The following is a 22,181-nucleotide window of genomic DNA, read 5'->3' on the forward strand; positions in this document are numbered from 1 at the left end:
ACTTAGGTGTACTATATAGAATAAGGGGAGCACTGCAGGACATTAATATTGACACCTTAATAGGGAACTGTCAAAAGGGGGGGGGGGCGAATAACATTAAGCCCAGTATCACGTCGGCAGGTACCATTAATGCACAAGCAAATGACACTAAAAAAAATTACTATCACTTAAAACACATTTCCTGTTTCTTAACAGACTGAAGCAAATGTCCGGTGCTGGGTACAGGAGAGCTGTACTTGCTACCACAGTAAATTCCACTACCGAGGTACTTTTTTGTCCCAGAATCTATCACACCCCACTGTCCCCACAGTTTTCCTTCATTTGAATTCACCATTATGTACAGCCGAACAGGGCTTGCAAAATCCTCTGCCTCGCTTGGTGTGGAAGAGGTAATCCTCATGGATTACTATGGCTGCATCATTCCTGAACCGCGTGACCTCGCCGTTCACCGGAGATGACCTAGCCCTGGGTTACCCCCGACCGAGGTAAGAATTTTCACTGTATAACCAACTAGTCGGAACAGCTGAGGGCGTCGCCAACTGTTGCTGTTCTGCTTTGTACTGCTTTTACAGATGGAATGACATGAGAAAGTACAAACATGCCAAAAAGGAAGGCTTTTAAGCAAGACATCCTTATAGAAAAAGGATGGTGGTAAAAGGGGAACAAAGCCTAGCAGAGGGGCCACAACCAAAGCTCTGCAATTTGAGAATGAGGGTGATGCAGGGGAATGAGAGGTAGCAAAGGCATTCACAATCCCGACGATCCTGTAGCAGCAAGATGCCAGTTTCAACACAAGCTCTGGGTAAGGGACAAATGAAAGGCACCAGAGCAGCGGCACAACCCAGCATGGTGAGCATCTGGACGGCAAAGGGTCAAAGGAGAGGCAGGGCAGCCATAAATCTACTTTAGACAGCATGAAAGGAGTGCATCTATCAGCTTCCCAGGAAGCACGGGACAAGACTAAAGTAATGCAAGGGCCTTAGGGTATTCGACTGAGGTAAGATCAAAACCAAACGAGTGTAAAAGATCAACCTTGAAAGTTCCGCAGTAGCTATACAGAAGGGGACTACCATATAGCAACAATTGGAAAGGGGGGGGGGGGGGGGACGAACAACAACCTTCCAAATGAAAATTAGCAAGTTTTAGAAAACCGGAAGTCATGATTAGTGGCCCAGGACGATACAGCATCAATTACAAGTCGGAGCTGGCATTGGAGGAAAGGGAAAACCCACGACAGTGTGATAAGAATCTGGAATAGAGCAGTGGCTATTCGGGCAGGTATTGTGCCCTTCGCACATCTATATGAATAAAAATGTAAAAGTTAGTTTGTTCAAAATTGCTAATATCCGAAAGTTCACCAATTGCTTTGAAATTTTCACACAACGTTTCATTTTCACCCGAGCGGGTTTTTATAAACATAATATATAGACGTCACGTCGGTGATGGGAAAAAAGTTTTTTTTTTTTTTTTTTTTTAATTTTTCATGCTAGGGAAATGTTCGAAAACCTCTTTACCAATTGCTTTGAAATTTTGACAACGTTGTATTCGAATTGAAATTGAAATAAGTTTATTGATGTAAAAAACACACAAATGGATGAGGTAAGCAATTATCAAAAGAAGGCACCAAACCGGGAAGGCTATGTAATGGATGAGGTAGCTCAAGCTATTCTCACCCCGTTCAGTACATCGTGTTAATACATACATATACACACATCACAAACAATAAACATTACCAAACATTCTGCAAGTGCGGCCGAGGCGAGGACGGCGTTGAGAACCCCCAGAGAGGGGGGGGGGGGTTAAAAGGCACAGTAGTCAACTAGAGACCGAGCCGTGCCAGGGTACGAGGTGGTCATCACTGGGGGCTTGGGGCTCGACCCAACCACAGAGGAAGGAGGGGAGCCGAGGGGAGTAGTCAGGAGGGTCAAAGAAGGAGCAAGGTCGGGGCCCAATGGAGCGGGGGCTACAGTCTTCCAACAGTCCGACTCGGGAGCTTGGTCTCCCACCCCACGAGCCTGAGAAGGTAAAAAAGGAGGAACAGATTGCAACAGACGAGAAGTAAGACGTTCATTCACGAATATACCCCCCCCCCCCCACACCCACCACACTTGGAAGCAGCTGAACACCCAACAAGAGACATGTTGCCAAGCTTGGCAGGGACTCCCCCCGGGGTGCATCGTGAGTATACGCCCCACAAACGCCACCTTAAGAACCGTCAGTCTGTCAAGATCAGATTCTTTGACGAAAGGGGGATTGACAATAAAAGGTTCCCCTTGCTCGAGACGTTGGGTACTACAGTTCTACGGGTGCAAGAGTATGCCTCTTCAAACACCCAGGTGTCAAAAGGCCAAAAGAATGATTTTTTTTTTTTTTTTTTTTTTTTTTTTTTTTTTTTTTTTTAGAGACATATACAAGAGTTGTTACATTCTTGTACAGCCACTAGTACGCGTAGCGTTTCGGGCAGGTCCCTGGAATACGATCCCCTGCCGCGAAGAATCTTTTTTTCCATCCAAGTACACATTTTACCGTTGCGTTAAACAGAGGCTACAGTTAAGGATTTGCGCCCAGTAAATCCTCCCCGGCCAGGATACGGACCCATGACATAGCGCTCGCGGAACGCCAGGCGAGTGTCTTACCACTACACCACGGAGACTGAAATCAAAACAGGCACAAGGTCAGCGGGATATGACAACGAGAAGAGAGAAGGGGAGGGGGGTAGAAAAAAAAAGGAAAAGTTGTCCAGCAGAATTAGAGAGGACAGCAGCAGGAGCACAAGGCCACAAAAGGACAGGACTTAAGGAGCATCACACTCCGGCAGCCACTCACTAAACCCCCCCTTCACGGCGACAATGGGCCAGACAGGGAGTGGGGGGGGGGGTAATTTAAATATGAGCAGTGCAAGAATTTCAGGCATTTTATCCTTTGTAATAGGATAGGTTGCCATATACAGCGTGAGCTTACATTCATCTCTAAATGGCTCAAATTTTCTACATTCCATGATAATGTTTAGTGTGTGTCCACACACTAAATCCCTATACAAGACGAACTGCCAAAGATACTTTTAGCCAAATCTTATTCGAGCCGTGGCAACGTCTTATTCTGCCGATTGTTACTTCCCCATACATGTTTTACTTCACACATTTCATTGTGATAAACAATGGACCTGCTAGTTCCAGTTTGCGCCATTTTACTTTTTTTTCCAAATTCATTTAAGAGTTCTCGTCTAATGACACTTTAGGGACCTATTTGATAAGATTCCGTTCAATACTATTTACTGCAATCTCGGCAAGGATGTCAATTATATTTTTTTACAGGCCAAGGCGAGAAGGAATCTACAACATTTTTATAATTTATCCTCTTGATATATCATATACCATATATCATTATATATAATCATATATCATATCATAATTATATATATATATATATCATATATATAATTTATACATGTCTGGCTTTTGAGAAGCATATTACTTTATTGGAAACTAGACCAGCCACTTTAAACCACCTGCAAAGTAGCCATTAATCCGATCCTATGGTCAATATTGTGGAAGGCGACGGCCACGAGGACACTTATATTTTCTAGAGCTGTATGTGAACTAATGCACTACTTCCTTCTCAACCCTCAGGGTGTTTATGAAAGTATTAAAAAAATGCAACATTTAATTCCATAATCATTAAAATTCTGGTATATAACCAACATGTTTAAGAGGCATAAATTACTACATTTCTATTCCCAATTCAATTTAAACCTTTACAAATTAAGGCACTACCAAGTCAATTTTGCTAGTTATCAGCAAATTGCAATTTGCCAACTAATTTAGATAAAGAGACCTGCATGCACTTAATAAATTAGAATACGAACATCAATTCAAACTAAGACCTTGCAAATATCAGTTTGTGTTGCCATCAACACATTTTCCTACACCATCGCGCTGCTGCTCTTGCTCCTCTTGTTGTTGTTGTGACCCTTCGGCCTCGTGATCGGTCACTATGATCTTTATCTGACCGACGTTAGATTCCTCCGCGGTGGCATTCAAGTTTTCTACAGTGTTCTTTCCCCCATCCACTGCAGATTTCTTGAAGTCTTCCGTTAAAGAAACTTCACATTCTTCACTTTCAGTCGAGCGGTACGCCAAACTGTCTGTTGAAGTCTCCTTGGGCTGGTAGAAATTTAATATTTTAGTAAAGCAGATAAACTAGAATTGAAATAAAACTAAACTAGACTAAACGATTTCAACTCTGAAGTTGAAATCGTTACCCCTCGTCAAGTTGCCATGTAGCAAGGCCATACTCTTAATTATGACAAGAGTCTAGAATAAATGTGCCTCACTCACCGAGTAGTCCGAATCTTCATCGGAGCAGTAGTCTAACAAGTCGTTGAGGAGGTCGTGGTAAGTCATTGTTTTATCTTCAGATTTTCTTTGAGGTAGCTTCCTCTCTTCTCCCTAGAAAATTCATATTTTATATAGACAAAGTATAATGTAAGTCCTACACTTAAATATGTATCTCCCAAATTTCTTCTGTTTACCGTACATCAGGCAATTTCAGATACCATTCCTGATGCATCGCCCACCAACCAACCTCTGAAAGTTTATCCTTATTGGGAGAAGACATTGGTAGCGACTTTTTCTTCCGGGGTCTAGTTTTAGCCGAATCCCGAGGCACGCAACTTTCCAACGCCGCCGGCTGTGTGGGGGCCCAGAACCACGCCAAGAAGCCGGCCTTGCGTCGTTTAACCTAAAGTTACTGTTAATTAATATTCTGACCAGCATTATAGTTTCCAGTTTTATACATAACTAACAAGGTTTAATTTTAGGTCTAAAGCTAGGTTAATTTTTTTTACTAATTTTATGCACATTAAGCATTTCATCTTAATATTGCTGCAAACTGCTATTTATGCTTTAATTTTAGTAAACTGTGTGTCAGTCAACTTTCTACAAATTCGCGAAGTTTTATCTTCAATGACAGTATTACGTTTACAAAGTGTTTTTAGCACCATAATTAGACTACTCCATAGTCAAAATATGGAACAGTATGAGGGGAGGGGGTTTTACAAAACTACGTTTAAGTTAGGTGAACTTCAGATGTATGCAAGAGTTAGTTTAGTTCCTTTATTATGTACCCCATACCCATTTTGTTGGCAGTAGTGGAAAGGGCTAGAGGCACATAATGGGCTCTAACAGAACCCTACAATTCATTTAGCTAACCAAGTTAAAACCTTTTGAGCTAGTTACAAAATTCAGTACAAGTCTTCATTATAAATGGGATCGAGATCTACCACAAGTACAGTTTCTAAATTAAGCATGCAAGAGAAAGCAAGAAAATGTAGGAAGGAGTTTGGCAAGTGATTAAATACTGCATTTAAGACTAGTTACTGTGCTCAGGCCACGAGCTGCACATTTCTATGTTTACCAATAATGTTTTATATCCACCTTAAGGTTGTGCAAGCCCGAAGGGACGACGGTACCAGAACGGCGCCAAGCTCGCAACGACCGCCTGTAGTTCCGTAGGTGCCGCTCCTGCAAGAGTTGCAAGTTAGACTCTTACAAAGGGGCACTATAGCTTTAACAGAGCGCTTTGGCCTAGCCTTTTCTGCCTTCGCAGGAGGAAACAGTCTTTTGGTAATAGGGACGAAGTTTGCTGGTCTGAAATTGCCTAAATTCAAAAGTAGGTAACTTATAGTTTAATATGCCCACCAGCCAAGTTAAAAATTAGAGCAATACAAGAGCAGACATCTTTAAAAAGAACTTTCCTAATCACTTTCACCCATAGTAGCACAATACTTCCTCCAAAGTTTCCCCCCCCCCCAAACATTCTTAGTTCGAGAGAGAGAAACTAGTATGCGAAGGTTTAGACTACCTTGCTTCTCCAATGTCAAGCATGCCAAGGTCAAACCGATTGTTTAGTGAAAGAATACAAGACAGGAAAAAGAGGGGGGCGGGGCTGCGTTTGAAGGGGAAGTAGACTAAACAGGTGGAATGGGTGGTGGGGGAGAAAGCGCCGAGCGTAGCAGGCTACGTTAGGTTCACCAATAACTGAAATTAAAGGCTACTCACAACAGAATTTAAAGGCTGTGTGGGAGACAAGCACTTTAGCTGCTGAGCCAGCGGTACAAGTAGCGTCCACACTTGCGCTTCTAGAAAGAAAGTTAGAATTAATTGAAAATTATGGCGAAATTATCCCCTCCCGGTACTAGAGAAGTCTAATACAAACCTTTACGAATTAAGGCAGCGCAGGCCCTCTCTGCAGTGGTTACGAGAGCTTCTGTTACCCTGCACGAGGTCTGGAAAACTAAGTAGGTAGCTATGCGAGAGCGTCCTAGCCGTACACGTTGACGCACTTTGGTGCCAACTTCCTCTACCACCTGCAACAGGTCGATTCATGTTAATTTCTGCCATTAATAAAACCGTTCCTTAACCATCAGATTAAATGCTTACCATCAGATTAAATGCTTACCTTTTCAGTGGGTTCCTTTACAATGGGGCAAGAATTTTTCAGAGTAGTCACAGCTTTCAGCCCTAATCCTTCTACTTTGTGAACTGAAAAGTAGAAGTCTTGTTAAATACAGCTCAAGTCGACCTTTACTAAAAGGTTAAGGCTAACCTAACCTGTGCGAGCCAAGCTGTACATTATACGTAGAATCATTTTAAATACACAGTATTAATTATCAGACTGCCAAGCTGTGGAGGGTATGTAGCCATCCAATAAACTGAAGTGCAAGCATAAAAAAGGTTCCATCATTCAAGCTTCGCTCTATACCTCTAACTAGCCCAGCTTATCCTACATACCCGAGGCTTTCACTAGCGTGTACTCGCTGGCCCTGTGAGCGAGGGAGCGGGTGGTGGAGAGGGCGGCCGAGGAGACGCGCTGGTATAGAGGGACAAACTTACACAGCGAGTTGTGGGTCTTCGTCACCTGGCGGGAATTTTCCCAGAATCAAGGATTACTGAAGGAGGGCCAAGTATATGCAGTACTTTAGAATCTGCGAAAAATCTTATAATTTACATGCAAGAGTATTGAGACTCTACATGTTACTTTATCTTTGTAACTAAACAAGAACATGCCAACTATCGCCTGCAAGTCTCAATACATATGCCTTAATTCTCCAAACAAGTTGAGACCAGGGGCCAGATTCACGCAAGCACTTACGAACCTGTACATCTTAATTTTTGGCGGCTTTTTTCCAATTAAACAGTTTAAGTTCCGAAGTACCAGGAGGTTGTTTATGAACAGTTTAATGAGAAATTCATTTTAAAACCCGTTTAAGAGATGTAATCAAAGCCGTCAAAGATTGAGGAAAAATGTACACGTTTGTTAGTGCTTTCCTGAATCTGGCCTCAATAATAAAAAAAAAAAAAAAAAAAAAAAAAGAGGGGCAAAAAAGACCAAGTGAGAGGCTGCATAAGGCAAGACCACTTAACAGTCAATACTTTCAACCCTAGCAATTTATACATGATAAAACTAAAGTAACAAGTTACAGAGCCTTGCCGTGGAAAATTAAGGCTTTGCAATGCATATAGGCCGGTATGGAATACACGTCAGCACAACACTGCTATACACTGGCAAACTGCCGAAATTCCCTGCGAGCATCTACACCGGAATGATGTTACATGGACAGCCATCTCCTACCATTTACATATTACGACAGGAGAAACTTAAGATTGTAACAGACTAAGTAGGAACTCGCAAATACAGGCACCTCACGGTAAATGAGTTTTGTCTAACACTGCCATAAGCACATACTCTGAAACTATTGCCGAGAATAAGAGACCCAGACACTTAGGTGATTACACATTACACCTAATGCAAAGTTAATAAATATATTAAAGTTCAAATTCTGAAACTTTTATATTTGCCATCCTGTGGCCGGGATTTTCCTATCAAAAGGTCTCAAGACTCGTACAATTAAGCAAACATTAAATACTTAATACGTTTAGAGACAAGTGCCAAAGCAATCGCCACTACGGTCTTTCTATGAATATTTTTTTTAACTTGCCTTCTCTGCAGCAGAAGCTACAATCGGAAGCTCATGGACCTCCTGGAAGAAACACCTTGGTACTATCGATTCCTCAACATGTGTATCTGGTACAGGCGCCATCGTAGCCACTCACTGACTTCATTCTTCCCACTTGCTGCTAACGTTGACTGTCAATAAAACTCGTCAACATCCCTCTCCGAGCTGCCACGATCATTGGTTGCCGTCTTTGGTAGCTCAACCAATCACATGCCTCGGTGTCACGGCCACCTCTGACACCCAATGATCGTAGTGGTGTACTGAAAACGGACCCGGCACTTTGAAGTGGGAAATTTATTAAATAAGACAGTTGGTTCGAAATTGTCACACTAGAAAGTATTTATTTCATATAGCCAACAAACAGTAAGCAATAGCAAGCTTGAGGGTTCTGGTAATCAACCCGTCCCCCAACTCATCCTCAACTCAAGTCCATTACATCCAGTGGTCGACCCCACAGACGCATGCATAATTTTTTACATGCTGTTCATCCAAAACGGAAATGTTCTCAAATATAAATTAATATATTAGCATATTGTGCATATATAGGAATAGGTTAAGTGTTTAGGTTCTGTTGGCGATTATTTGTATTTTTAGTACGTGGGTGAAGCATTTACAGCGTTGTGGTTCGATCAAAATGCGGTGCTTACAATATTAACCTGCAATGTTAAATGGGATTCTTGTACTGTGATTTGTGTATTTGTACTCACTGAATTTGTGCGTCCCTTAAGGGACTTGAAGTAGAGGGGGTAGAAATAGCCTAAGCTACTCTATCCCTTTGAGATGTTTTTCTTTCTTGTCTCAATAAACAACCCGTCCTCGACTCAAGTCCATTACATTCAGCGGTCGACCCCACAGACGCATTAGTATATTTTAACATGCTGTTCATTCAAAACGGGAATTTTCTCAAGTATAAATTAATATTATAATATATTAGCATATTGTGTATATATAGGCATAGGATAGGTTAGGTTAGGTGTTTAGGTTCTGTTGGCGATCATTTGTATTTGTAGTACGTGAGTGAAGCATTTATAGCGTTGTGATTCGAACAAAATTCGTCAGTGAAGCACTTGTTCCGGATATGTTCGAACGTCAGCAGTTGTGAGTCGTGTGTAAACCGCTTTTCATTCATAAACCAGCCCGTCCTCCAAACAAAGATCCAAAAGTGATTCCATGCACCCGCCAAACCCCCTGTTTATGAATGAAAAGCGGTTTACACACGACTCACAACTGCTAACGTTCGAACATATCCGGAACAAGTGCTTCACTGACGAATTTTGTTCGAATCACAACGCTATAAATGCTTCACCCACGTACTACAAATACAAATAATCGCCAACAGAACCTAAACACCTAACCTAACCTAACCTATTCCTATATATGCACAATATGCTAATATATTATAATAATTTATACTTGAGAAAATTCCCGTTTTGAATGAACAGCATGTAAAAATTTATGAATGCGTTTGTGGGGTCGACCGCTGGATGTAATGAGCTTGAGTCGAGGACAGATTGTAGCAAACAGAATGCCTAACCTATCCTAACCTACACCTAGCTATCTGCCCTTTGTGTGATGTGTCATATACAAGAAAAACAAATACATTTTTTTCCATTGTACTAACCCATTATTATTTTTATCATCTTAACTCTTGTGGGATGAGATTGCCATCTAACCATTATTTTATATATTTTAGTTTGTGTTGTTAGGGAAATATGTGTGCTTAGGGATACCTACCTCTCCCCATGCCTAGTTTTTTCTTTTTATTTGGGAAAACACAAATACAACAATATAAAAACATCATCAATCACATTGTCAAGGCAAGAAACACAAGAACAAACGTTAGAACAGGAAAACACACAAACAAAAGTCGTACAAAACACAAAACAGTAACATAAACATAGGTAGCAATGAAATACAGTCAGAAAAGAAAAAACACCAGAGCACTATAGTCCAATAAGAACCAGGCAAGAAACACATGAAAAAATAACCCCCTAGCTTACAGTACAACAAAACAAATAAAGAAATAAAGCAACACAAAACAAGAACCACACACACAGTTAATCATCCTCTTATTTATCCGGATATAGACGCCGCAGGTACTTCTTCCTATAGGCATCCCACCGAGCCCATAATTCCGCAGACGCGTTAACGTGACTACGTGATCCTCGCAGTCGATACATGAAGTTAGGAACATCCAGTGCGGCGCCCACCACCACGGGGGTAGAAGTCACAGGAAGACACCGCACAGAGCTCTTCGGTACAGACGGTGGAACCACATGGGACTAAAGCGCAGGAGCCGGCCGGATACAAGGCGGCAACACAGCAGGCAGAGTCGCAGGGGACACAATCACAGAGGGCGATGGTGCAGGGGCCGACACCATAGGGGGCGGAGCAACAAAGGACGGCTGAGCAGACGGCAGCCGTGCAACGGTCAGCAACACCGATGGCAGAGGCGCGGAAGGCACAGACATGGACGCCAGAGGCACGGGGGCCGCCGGAACAGAATCTTTCTTAAGAACCAGCACCAAGTCCCCACCCTCTCCCGCAACCTCGGCCGGTGCCACAACCTCCCATCTTGGGGAACCAGCAACCGGGGATGCAGAGGCAGCCGGAGAAGATACAGGACCAGGCGACAACCCCACCACATGACCTATCACCGCTGCAACTCGGCCCACAGGAGCCACAGGCACTCTAACATCGTCGCCCACATCGTCATCCAAAGAATACGAACTTCCAGAGTCCCAAAAATCCCGGACGTCGACCCAGGCCTCACCACGAGGCGGAGACAGACTCAAAGCTTGCCGTGAACGCTTGGACAGAGGTCGCAAGTCGTCGTAACTATCACCCCCGTCAGGAGGCACCGTAGCAGAACCTCTGGTCGACCACACAACTCTACGCAGCGCACGATCACTCAACATCACAGCCTTTTCAACCTGGGGAACAGGACCACACACCGCGGGAGACATCACAGCATGCACGTCGACACGGGCCAAAGACACAGCTGCCGGAGACTGTACAGGCCGGGGTGCAGCCTCCACGTCCAGGTGCACGAGACCACACACCACAGGAGACAACTGGAGACGAGGCAGGCAGGGGTAGCCGAGGTGCGGGAGCCGGGGATGCACTAATTACCACCCGGACACCCACAGACACATCGAGGCTGGCATCAGAGACCGGCAACGGGGCACCAGACGACTGGGAAGTATCACTCACTACAGCAGCACCTTCCAACAGGTCCGCGACCGCCAATGGGAGAAAGTCCTCCTCCCTGAAGAGGTTCACAGGCCTGACCCGGCTCGCATCACAACCCGCAGCCTGATGGCCCGCACCTGAAACAAGTCCGAGACTGACCCCCATAGAATACATGTACCATGAAGCCCAGAAGCAGGAGAGATGAAGACATGGGGATCCTTCAAGCGCAGCACCAGAGTGCAGGTCCCATTCGGCATACCCTTCCACCGCCCGGAGGAGACTGCATTCATCTGGACACTCAAGCCCCCGCCCATACCGGGTAAAGTGACGCTGGAGAAGAGAGTCTGGGAACTCAAAGGGAGCACCATGAACCGCCACATAGGTAGTCTCACTGCACATGTCCGACACTTCCACCGAACCACCACCCCTCAGGCAGAGTAAACGTCCTCCCGTCATAGTGGTTCACAAAGTCATGATACACAGCCGTGGAGCAGAATTTCACAACAACTCGATGCCGGTATAAAAGTTGAACGCCGCACACAGACGAAACATCCTCCTGCAACATATCAATCATGACCACTTCAACTGCTAGGTAACATACACAGTATGTTAAAATTTTAACATTCACAATGTTAAAATTTATGAGTCTTGGGAGTTTGGCTGCAGCTTTAACTAGCTTGGCCTGAGGTCAGATTGATTATTATAATTGTATTTAATTAGCCTAGCGAGCATTACTAGTGTGGCTGCCCGTCCGCAACTGTACTCATGGAGTTCTTGCTTGCCCAGGGTAGTTGGCAGACCGCAAGTGGTGTGCTGACGTAGCCTGAGTGATGGGTTGTTCCCTCCCCCCTGTTTTGTGGGCTCATTCAATGGGCCTGGAGTTTACTGGCCAGGCTGATTATCCGGCGGTGGAGCTGGTGTTGTGTGACATGCTGCGAGTTGATGTAGCTGCGATCTATGGAGTGGAGTTGGGGGTCTTCTCATCGAGCTATAGTAAAGTTTGCTGCAGAGGAGGATTACAGGGTTTTCTTGCGCCGTTGAGGGGCGGTCATTTCCGCTGCTGGTACGGTAGTTATGTGACCGGAGTGGTGCCCTTACGTTCGTCAGTGTGCCCCTCGAGTTCCCGGAGGAGCTGCTGTGGAGGTATTTCGGGCGGTATGGCACTGTCGTAAATGTCAGATTGAATTTGCTTTCCTCTGGGAAACTTCAGGGCGTTCAAACTAATTTTCGCACTCTGGGGATGCGGGTGTGGTCGGACATCCCGTCCTCTGTGCGGCTCATGTGTTATTACGTCCGTGTGTACTACGCACGTCAGCTACACCTGTTTTCGCTGCGGTTTGTTGGGCCTCCTGGCTGCTGTTTCGGCGGATGTTGTCGCTCCTTTGAACTTTAGTGAGGAAGATTTCCCGCCACTAGCTGTGGAGGAGGACCCGGTGGGTGGATAACAGTGCGGGAGAAAAACTGCCAATACTGGCATTTAACTGGGCATTTTTAGAGAGCCTAACAGGGGTCTCCCCAACGCTGGACAATGCAGTTAAGCGGATAGCTGCATCCTCAGCAGCGACAAGTGTACCAAAACGGGTGGGGTTAAAAGTAAGGCATCCACCGAATCAACGGGTGTTTATGGAGGAAGAAATCGTCAGGAAGCTTACAATCCAGATTGTCGAGATCAAAGTATTTGGTCCATGTAGCAGAACCAAACAAGGCATAAAACGTATTAGCACGGGAAAGAATCGCGCTGGAGCGTATATGGGAGGGGGGGGGGGGGGCAGAGAACTTTCCGTAAAAGGGGGAAATTCGTAATAGTTACAATGAGAGGGAGTCTCTAGGGGACGAGCTCACCACTGGGGGGGGGGGCTTGGGGCTCAACCGTACCACAGACGGGGGGGGGGGGGAGGGTAATAGTCGAGGGTCAAAGTAGCAGCTTTGTTTGCTGCTACTTTGTTATAAACAGGTCTGTTTTGAAACTATCTAGTTGGATTGTCGGAGCGTGTCTTATTTCTGGACGCCGGCTTTATTTTTGCTTCATACCGTTACTAGTGTTTTGTATCCAAATACTGGCTACGAGATTTTTACAGCCTCTACACTTTCACCAAGATTAGTCGACTTTAGTAGTTTTGTTTCACCTTAATTTAGTGGTAATAGTTTGATTCCGTTAGAGTTCTAAAAAGGAACATTTTATTTCAGCCAGGAATTAGTAGTAAACAAAACCATATTATAGTACTGTTAATTTATTTACGCAAGAGATTTTTTCTGAAACAGTTACTGGACGTGCAAAGTTCCAGACCCAAGTTACCAGATTATGTAAACCCTTTACTACAGTTAGCGGTAATCTTTAAATTTTTTTTTTTTTTTTTTTTTTTTTTTTTTATGCATGGACGTCCAGTTTAAGTGCATAACATTTGCATTAAGTATAATACTGTAGGCATTATTTCTACGTTATCAATAGCCTACAACACAGCTTTAAAGGCACGAAAGAAATGTTGCCGTAATAAGATCGCGGCCAAGAGTTAAGTTTGTGGTTCAGTATTTAAGATTACAGGGTTTAGATTCATATTTATTATCAGAGCCACTGATAGGCTTAATAAAATTCAGAGAAAGCTTGCAGATTTATTAACATAAATAACGTGTGAATTAAATACTACTCAGTTTTCTCCTTATCGTGAAGGCCGTTCATTTGTAGAGTCTCTTTTTCGTCAACTTCCGTCACCAAAATCTGTATTGCTGCCCCAGCATCATCCTTTCCCGTCTCAACTGCCGCTTCCTTCGTCTTATCTGTGGATACACAATCCTCCTTGCATTCCTCAGCGGTCTCTACGTCAGCAACAGCTTCCTTGCATTTCTCGGCCCCATCTGTGGCTGCAGATTCCTCCTTGCATTTCTCGGCCCCATCTGTGGCTGCAGATTCCTCCTTGCATTTCTCGGCCCCATCTGTGGCTGCAGATTCCTCGGCCCCATCTGTGGCTGCAGATTCCTCCTTGCATTTCTCGGCCCCATCTGTGGCTGCAGATTCCTTGGCACCATCTGTGGCTGCAGATTCCTTGGCACCATCTGTGGCTGCAGATTCCTTGGCACCATCTGTGGCTGCAGATTCCTTGGCACCATCTGTGGCTGCAGATTCCTTGGCACCATCTGTGGCTGCAGATTCCTTGGCACCATCTGTGGCTGCAGATTCCTTGGCACCATCTGTGGCTGCAGATTCCTTGGCACCATCTGTGGCTGCAGATTCCTTGGCACCATCTGTGGCTGCAGATTCCTCCTTGCATTTCTCGGCCCCATCTGTGGCTACAGATTCCTCCTTGCATTTCTCGGCCCCATCTGTGGCTGCAGGTTCCTTGGCACCATCTGTGGCTGCAGATTCCTTGGCACCATCTGTGGCTGCAGATTCCTTGGCACCATCTGTGGCTGCAGATTCCTCCTTGCATTTCTCGGCACCATCTGTGGCTGCAGATTCCTCCTTGCATTTCTCGGCACCATCTGTGGCTGCAGATTCCTCCTTGCATTTCTCGGCACCATCTGTGGCTACAGATTCCTTGGCACCATCTGTGGCTGCAGATGCCTCCTTGCATTTCTCGGCACCATCTGTGGCTGCAGATTCCTTGGCACCATCTGTGGCTGCAGATTCCTCCTTGCATTTCTCGGCACCATCTGTGGCTGCAGATTCCTCCTTGCATTTCTCGGCCCCATCTGTAGCTGCAGATTCCTTGGCACCATCTGTGGCTGCAGATTCCTTGGCACCATCTGTGGCTGCAGATTCTTCCTTGCATTTCTCGGCACCATCTGTGGCGGCAGATTCCTTGGAACCATCTGTGGCTGCAGATTCCTCCTTGCATTTCTCGGCACCATCTGTGGCTGCAGATTCCTCCTTGCATTTCTCGGCCCCATCTGTGGCTGCAGAGTCCTCCTTGCATTTCTCGGCCCCATCTGTAGCTGCAGATTCCTTGGCACCATCTGTGGCTGCAGATTCCTTGGCACCATCTGTGGCTGCAGATTCTTCCTTGCATTTCTCGGCACCATCTGTGGCTGCAGATTCCTTGGCACCATCTGTGGCTGCAGATTCCTCCTTGCATTTCTCGGCACCATCTATGGCTGCAGATTCCTCCTTGCATTTCTCGGCCCCATCTGTGGCTGCAGAGTCCTCCTTGCATTTCTCGGCCCCATCTGTAGCTGCAGATTCCTTGGCACCATCTGTGGCTGCAGATTCTTCCTTGCATTTCTCGGCACCATCTGTGGCTGCAGATTCCTTGGCACCATCCGAGGCTACAGATTCCTCCTTGCATTTCTCTGCCCCATCTGTGGTTGCAGGGTCTTCCTTGCAGGTTGGAACTGCATCTTCCTTTGCCTCATCTGTAGCATCTTTCTTATCAACCTCTTTGTTTTCAGTCAAGTTGGTGGCATCAGAAGGTAGCTCCGTCACACGTGCTGCAAGATCTCCAGACTGGTCGTTAATCTGAGCAACTTCCTCAGTTTTGGGCGAGTGGTGCTCCAGGCTTTCTGATGGAGCCTCAGATTGCTGAAAAAAGCATATTACTCTGGATTATTTAGCGAATATACTAATCTAAATTTTACGGCATGTTCAGTAGTATGAAGCAGAAACTTTTAGAACAAGGCAATTAGAAAGTTATAACCAAGTACCTACAAAATTAAGAGAACCACGTGTCTGTTATAGTTTGAAAGCAGAAGAATCTTAAATTTAGTAATTTATGAAAATTTTGTATTCTACTTGCGTTTACTTAGAAATTTTAGTGTCTAGATTAATATTTCATCAGCAACGATTGCCTGCCAGGTTCTGGCGACCAAATTTTTTTAAGTATATGGACGACATTTGCATTTTATAAAACCAATCCCCATTTCAGATACTTCCTAGGCTCCCTCAAGTTTAGACAATTTACCTGTAGAGATTGCTTAAAAAGCAAGTCTCTTGCTTTTAAGTTAAATCCCTCCTTCCCCTCCCTAATGTAGTTAAACCATATCGATTAGCATTTTAATATGCCAAGCATTAATATCAGGACGTTTTCGGGTACATTTCTTACCTGAGCGGGCATTGAACTGGGAGAGATCATGATGCCAGAAGTCTGATGGTTCAACCGTGTAAGAGAAGTTACCTGCACAAGAGGAAATAACAGGCATCAACTTTGATGTACGTAATATTCAACAAGTATACTATCCAGCATAATCCATTATGAAGTATCAAGAGAAATAAAGACTGCATTATTTAAAGCCATGCAAGAATTATGCCTTGGCAGGTAGTTTTACCAGTATGCTTTTAGGTAGTTTTGGAATAACAGTATCTTCAGTCTTTAAAGAAGACTTAAGTTAGACAAATTTATGTAGGCAAGCCATTAGTATTGCTAACTACCTTGAAGGTTATGATCTAAAGTATTACAATAATTTAACAGGTTCAAGATACTTAACCAGTTAAGAAAAATGATCAGAGCAAGTTTTTTTTTTGTTTTTTTTTTTTAAAGTCTTATGGTAACCATGACCAAATTACATAGTGAATTTTCTGGCAATTAGGGTAGAATATACCGGGAACTAAAACTCCGTAATTTAAGAGTGTTAATGTATTGTGTAGAATTTAATGGATATCCTTGGCTCAAAAGAAAAGCGTGTAGCTTTTTTCTGCCAACTCAAGCAGCTCTGATAAGCATCTTTCAGAGACCACCCGTTACTAGAGGATTGTTACTTTCCTTTTACGTAACACTTCGCATCTTATGCAGGTTTGAAGACAATCTTCAAGTCTAAGCGTGTATCAAAAATTTACCAACAACTTTAAAGCACCAACAAAGTTATGGGTGTTAAGAATTTTTAGAGGGGGAATTTAGTGTAGGGAGCTATAGTTTATGATAACGGTAAAATTCATTGCCATGTTAATGAATGTAGCAACCAGGATTAATTTGAATCCTTAAAATTTTTTAAGGAAATTCCTTAACCTGCGTGAAGAGGGAGGTAGAGTGTCTGGCCATAAGCCGCACGTGATCATAGCTTATTCACGTGGCAAAGACCGCAATCGTTAGTACTTTTTTAATGCAAACTATTTTGACAAAAGATCTTTGCGAGGCGTTGTTTGATATGAGATCTTGCGAGTGTTTGATGGTCAATTTATTATTGAACGCATTGTGTCTGCCTCTGATGTTGTAAAGATCATTGGCGTGTAGAAAGCTATTTAAGTTAAGCGTTTAGAAATTGAGCTAATTTTACTAAGGGGAAGGGTATAGGATTTAGTATTTTAATTTAATACTGAAAGTTCGTTTTATAAAAATAGTTTGAAGTAAACTAGTTTTTTTTATAGGTGAAAGTTAGAAAACTTATACGCAAAGTTTTAGTAATATTGAAAATATTTAGTTAAGACATTTACAGGAGTTCTCAAACAAGTAAACTTTACCAGAACATCCGGGGAATACAAACTAATTTGTTTACGTTCTTTGCCAAGACATTCAAGACAAGAAAACCCACCCATACAAGTAGACCAAACCTCCACAGACTGTATATTCCTCACTTACATTGTTGTTGGTGTTTTTGTTGTTCAAGATTCGCTACCAGGAACAAAAAGTTTCGGGTAGCACGGGCTAGGGTGAGCCCGTAGAGAACTTTTTTCTTGGTATTACTTACAATAACAAGAAGAGCATTACTAACCTATAAGATAAGCTGGTGTTCGCTGAGCTGAGCACTGAACCACACACTGACCAGCTCCTCGCCCCTCACCCCTGTCGTTGACTCCCGCACACGCCGCGCTCCCCGGCGCCCCCTGCAATTGGCTGCTTGCCCCGGTACCTCCACCAATCACGTTCCTCCATATCACGGTCATCAGGGGCATAACGACCGTATTGGTATAATATTAAGAAAGAGCTAATTTGATGCGTAATTCACCTGAAGGCCACATCTCTATGGCTTGTCGAAGCTCTCGTCTCTCATGAGGAGTTTCCCATCTGGATTTTGAACTGAAGTTATGTCTTACTATTTATGGCTTCAGAGTGTAAGCGTTCCATAACCTTACTAGGTGCGGGTTTCCGGCGTTGCCTGGGTCTGTATCCCATCTACCTATTTATCTATCTGCCTACATATCTATCTTTATCTTTCTATCTACTTTGTCGTTCTATATTGAACTTTCTCTAAAATTATATGGCCTTTTGAAGGTGAAGTCTCCATGCTTGGATAGAGATAGATATTGCTTTGGTATTAATTTTGCCGGGGGGGGGGGGATTTAGTAAGCTAGTTAATTCCTGAAAGTGCATTTTATGACAAAATGTCATAATATAATAATCTTATATATATATATATATATATATATAAACTGAAAACTCACACCCCAGAAGTGACTCGAACTCATACTGCTAGAAGCAATGCAACTGATGTACAGGATCCCTTAACCTCTCGACCAACACGACCGGACAAAAGAGGATGGTAGCCGAGGCTAATTCCCCATCCCCCCGCCGGCACTCTGTTGGTAATCTTGGGCATGGTATTTTATCAAATCACCTCATTCTTTGGGGCACACGTGAGGAACACAAATGCGAACAAGCCCGAACGGTCTCCAGGCATATATGGAACTGAATTCGCATTTGTGTTCCTCACGTGTGCCCCAAAGAATGAGGTGATTTGATAAAATACCATGGCCAAGATTACCAACAGAGTGCCGGCGGGGGGGATGGGGAATTAGTCTCGGCTACCATCCTCTTTTGTCCGGTCGTGTTGGTCGAGTGGTTAAGGGATCCTGTACATCAGTTGCATTGCTTCTGGCAGTATGGGTTCGAGTCACTTCTGGGGTGTGAATTTTCAGTTGCATATATGCCTGGAGACCGTTCAGGCTTGTTAGCATATATATGTGTGTGTGTGTGTGTGTGTGTGTGTGTGTGTGTGTGTGTGTGTGTGTGTATAGAAAGGATCACATATGGTTATTGCTCATTGTGTAACGTCAGTCATAAAGGGGCCAGGCTCATCAGTTGGAGAAGAACAGAAAAAGAAAATTCCTGGTGGCGGAGAGTGAAGGCTTGAGATCCACGCCTTCCAGAGGTCGCCCTAGAACGCGTTCAGGTGACCTCGTGCTGTATCAGATTACTCCTTCCAGCATTTATAGCTTCCGGTAGTGTCGCTTCGTACGATAGAACAATGCCTAAAGAAAAAATCATCTTTATTACCATCGCACAAGCTTTGCTTGACGTAACTTGCGACACAAGAAGATGAAATCTAATTTACGGGATGAGAAACTTCACTAGTCTTCGCGCGCTTTTTACAAACAAGAAAACAATAAACTAAAGGAGGCCTACTAGTCTCAAGCGACGCAGTTCATGTTTATATACAGCCACACGCACAATCATTTGTCTGCCCTGCGTTTGAATCATCTTTATGGGGGAAGTTTGGAGCGTGTGGTATAATGAGGGCACGAAGGGAGGGAGTGTGGCTTGCTTCATGAGGGAAGGAGTGTTGTAGTTACCTAGTTGTGCTTGCGGGGGTTGATCTTTGGCTCTTTGGTCCCGCCTCTCGGTTGATTGATTGATTGATGAAGATTAAGCCACCCGAGAGGTGGCACGGGCATGAATAGCCCGTAATCCTGCCTCTCAACCGTTGTGTTGCTATATAGGGAGGGTGTGGAGCTCTGAATGTGGACGGATAATCTGGCCAAGATTCTAGAGAAGTGGACTTAAATTGGATCATTAAAAACAAAGGGGAAGATATACCATATCAACACTTTCGACAGCCTCCTCCATGGGAAGACTCGAGACTAAAGATAATCATAAAAGGATTACCAGTTAAAAAAATCAGCATATGACCCGCAGAAGCTCAAAGCAGTCATAGAACAACAAATGGAAACCATCTCAAGACCTACAACGACTTACATCTTCACAGACGGATCAGTTGATCAAGAAAGAGGTTCTGCTGGGGCAGCAGTTTACACTACCAACCACGAAGCTTACTGGAGCATGAATAGTGGGTGCTCAACATTGCTGACAGAATTATATGCCCTGAAGGAGGCAATAAACTATACAATTGAGAATAATTTACATTATGTCATCATTCATACCGACTCTAAATCTTCGCTCCAGGCATTGTTATCCAGTCAGCACAGAGATAATATACAACTCCTCACAGAAATCCAACATATAGGAAAAGAAGCCCATAATCAAGGGCTGTCAGTCACCCTAAATTGGATACCAAGTCACATTGGCATAGATGGTAATGAAAAGGCAGACTCACTAGCAAAAACTGTCACTGCTCTACCTGTTGTACAGGTTCAAATACCTCCAAGTTTTTCACAGATTAAGGAGCAAATCAAGAAAAAAATACTCCCAACTATCAAAAGTCGCCACAGAGCCAAAGTAGCAGAAGGAAGATCCACTGCGATATGGTACGAACAAGCCACTAGGTACTACTCTTTCAAGCCTGACAAAAAGATATCCAGAGATATTGCAGTAGCCCATACACAGACTCAGACTTGGTTACAAGTGCTGGTGGAAGGTAATAAACCCAATAGTTAAAGAGTGTCATATGTGTGGAACAGAAGCACAGGCGCCACTATTGCACTATTTACTGGAATGTGAAGCTACTGAAGCCCTGCGCATCAAACTCAACATTAATCCAACGACAGCAGCTGCATTAGATGCACATTTCACCGCGACTACAATGATTAGAAAAGCCGCTGAGGAAAGGGATTCACTAGTGAGCATTCTGCATCTACATCCGCCACCAAGATAATGTTATTAAAACAAGACTAAAACCAGTGCACTAAAACAGAAGTAAAAAAGAAACAGGGAAAAAGGAGGAATCCCCATCTCCATTTAAAAACTTTGACCCAAATATCAGAGTAACAAGGTTATCGGGAATAACCGAACTCAATTACGGGCTCACCATAGCCCGTGCTACATGGATATTTCGTTCCGAGTAGCTAAATATAAAAAACAAAAGCAACAACAGCTCTGAATGTAAAGTTACAGCCCCGCTCCTGTGCCAGGTAAGTCCACTACGGGCTCACCATAGCCCGTGCGACTTGGAACTTTTTGTTACAAGTCGCGAATCTTAAACAACAACATCTCTGAATGTGGAAAGGTGTGGCGTCCTACAGGCGGGAGGGAGGGAGAGGCGCGCTACATGAGGAAGGAAAGAAGGGTGTGGCGAGGTACACGAAGGCAAGGGAAAGGAGGCAGATGCAGCCTACCATATAAGTGGGGGACTACGACCAGGGAGTGTGGAGGGAAGGGCCGCTGGCCTCAATATAAAGGAAGGGACGAAGATTTGGCGTTTAGGGGCTATTCATGCCCGTGCCACCTCTTGGGTGGCTTAATCTTTATCAATCATCAATTGGTTTGGCGCCAGTTACAGCACCGCTCCTGTGCCAGGTAAGTCCACTACGGGCTCACCATAGCCCGTGCTACTTGGACATTTCGTTCTGAGTAGCTAAATCTAAAACAACAACAATGGTTTGGCGTCTTGGCAGAGGCAAGGGAGGAGGGAGAGGAGAGTGTTGTGTGATACGAGGGAGGAAAGGAAGCCATGAAGGATTGTCAGAAGTTTCAGTGCAGGTGTACCTGTTAATTCCACATAAATCATCCCTAAGAATTCTACATTCCAAGAAGTTCTACACTAATCTTATGTGTACTGGTTACAATTGATGAATTACAATCGTACAATTACAATTGACGTGTACTAATTACAATTGATGCACCAGCAAGATGATGGTCAATCTGGCAAGTCAGGAGAAGCGTGGAATATAAGCTATACTTTCCGTCCAGCCATTCAATCAGTTACAGCCCCGCTCCATTGCCAGGTAAGTCCACTACGGGCTCACCATAGCCCGTGCTACTTGAAACTTTTGTTCCGAGTGGCTGAATCAAAAACAACAACATCCAGCCAACATTACAGATTACAGCGTCGTCAGTCTAACTCCAACAGTGGTTCGGTAAGAAGCGCTCTGTGTATGCTTGGGATCCTCTTCAACACCACCAGCAACAATGTAACGCTCAACGAGTCTGGTTCC

At 44.1% G+C, this 22,181-nt stretch overlaps 2 protein-coding genes across 2 annotated transcripts; both read right to left on the reverse strand.

Moving 5' to 3' along the window:
• Nucleotides 1–3,649: 3,649 nt before the first annotated feature.
• LOC123762816 (uncharacterized) lies at nucleotides 3,650–8,225 on the reverse strand. The gene is made up of 9 exons (XM_045749575.2): nucleotides 8,000–8,225; nucleotides 6,792–6,918; nucleotides 6,460–6,542; nucleotides 6,217–6,367; nucleotides 6,060–6,139; nucleotides 5,436–5,522; nucleotides 4,585–4,740; nucleotides 4,338–4,448; nucleotides 3,650–4,163 (listed from the first exon to the last, which is right to left on the reverse strand). Exons 1-9 carry the CDS (start codon nucleotides 8,099–8,101, stop codon nucleotides 3,894–3,896), a joined length of 1,167 nt encoding a protein of 388 aa, XP_045605531.2. The 5' UTR covers nucleotides 8,102–8,225; the 3' UTR covers nucleotides 3,650–3,893.
• Nucleotides 8,226–13,806: 5,581 nt separating this feature from the next.
• LOC123762568 (high mobility group nucleosome-binding domain-containing protein 5) lies at nucleotides 13,807–17,951 on the reverse strand. Its single transcript, XM_045749102.2, has 3 exons — nucleotides 17,846–17,951; nucleotides 16,243–16,314; nucleotides 13,807–15,722 (listed from the first exon to the last, which is right to left on the reverse strand). Exons 2-3 carry the CDS (start codon nucleotides 16,270–16,272, stop codon nucleotides 13,851–13,853), a joined length of 1,902 nt encoding a protein of 633 aa, XP_045605058.2. The 5' UTR covers nucleotides 16,273–16,314; nucleotides 17,846–17,951; the 3' UTR covers nucleotides 13,807–13,850.
• Between the last annotated feature and the right edge of the window lie 4,230 nt (nucleotides 17,952–22,181).

This window comes from Procambarus clarkii, chromosome 27, assembly GCF_040958095.1.
Source record: "Procambarus clarkii isolate CNS0578487 chromosome 27, FALCON_Pclarkii_2.0, whole genome shotgun sequence".
NCBI lineage: Eukaryota > Metazoa > Arthropoda > Malacostraca > Decapoda > Cambaridae > Procambarus > Procambarus clarkii.

Bases quoted from the DNA above. Each gene is read 5' to 3' on its own strand.
- LOC123762816 (XM_045749575.2), bottom strand. From the start codon at position 8,101: ATGGCGCCTGTACCAGATACACATGTTGAGGAATCGATAGTACCAAGG. The intron at 6,543-6,791 runs GTATGTAGGATA...TCTACTTTTCAG, and splicing joins CACGCTAGTGAAAGCCTCGG to TTCACAAAGTAGAAGGATTA. The intron at 6,140-6,216 runs GTTTGTATTAGA...CTTTCTTTCTAG, and splicing joins CGCTGCCTTAATTCGTAAAG to AAGCGCAAGTGTGGACGCTA.
- LOC123762568 (XM_045749102.2), bottom strand. From the start codon at position 16,272: ATGATCTCTCCCAGTTCAATGCCCGCTCAG. The intron at 15,723-16,242 runs GTAAGAAATGTA...TGCTTTTTTCAG, and splicing joins CCAGTTCAATGCCCGCTCAG to CAATCTGAGGCTCCATCAGA.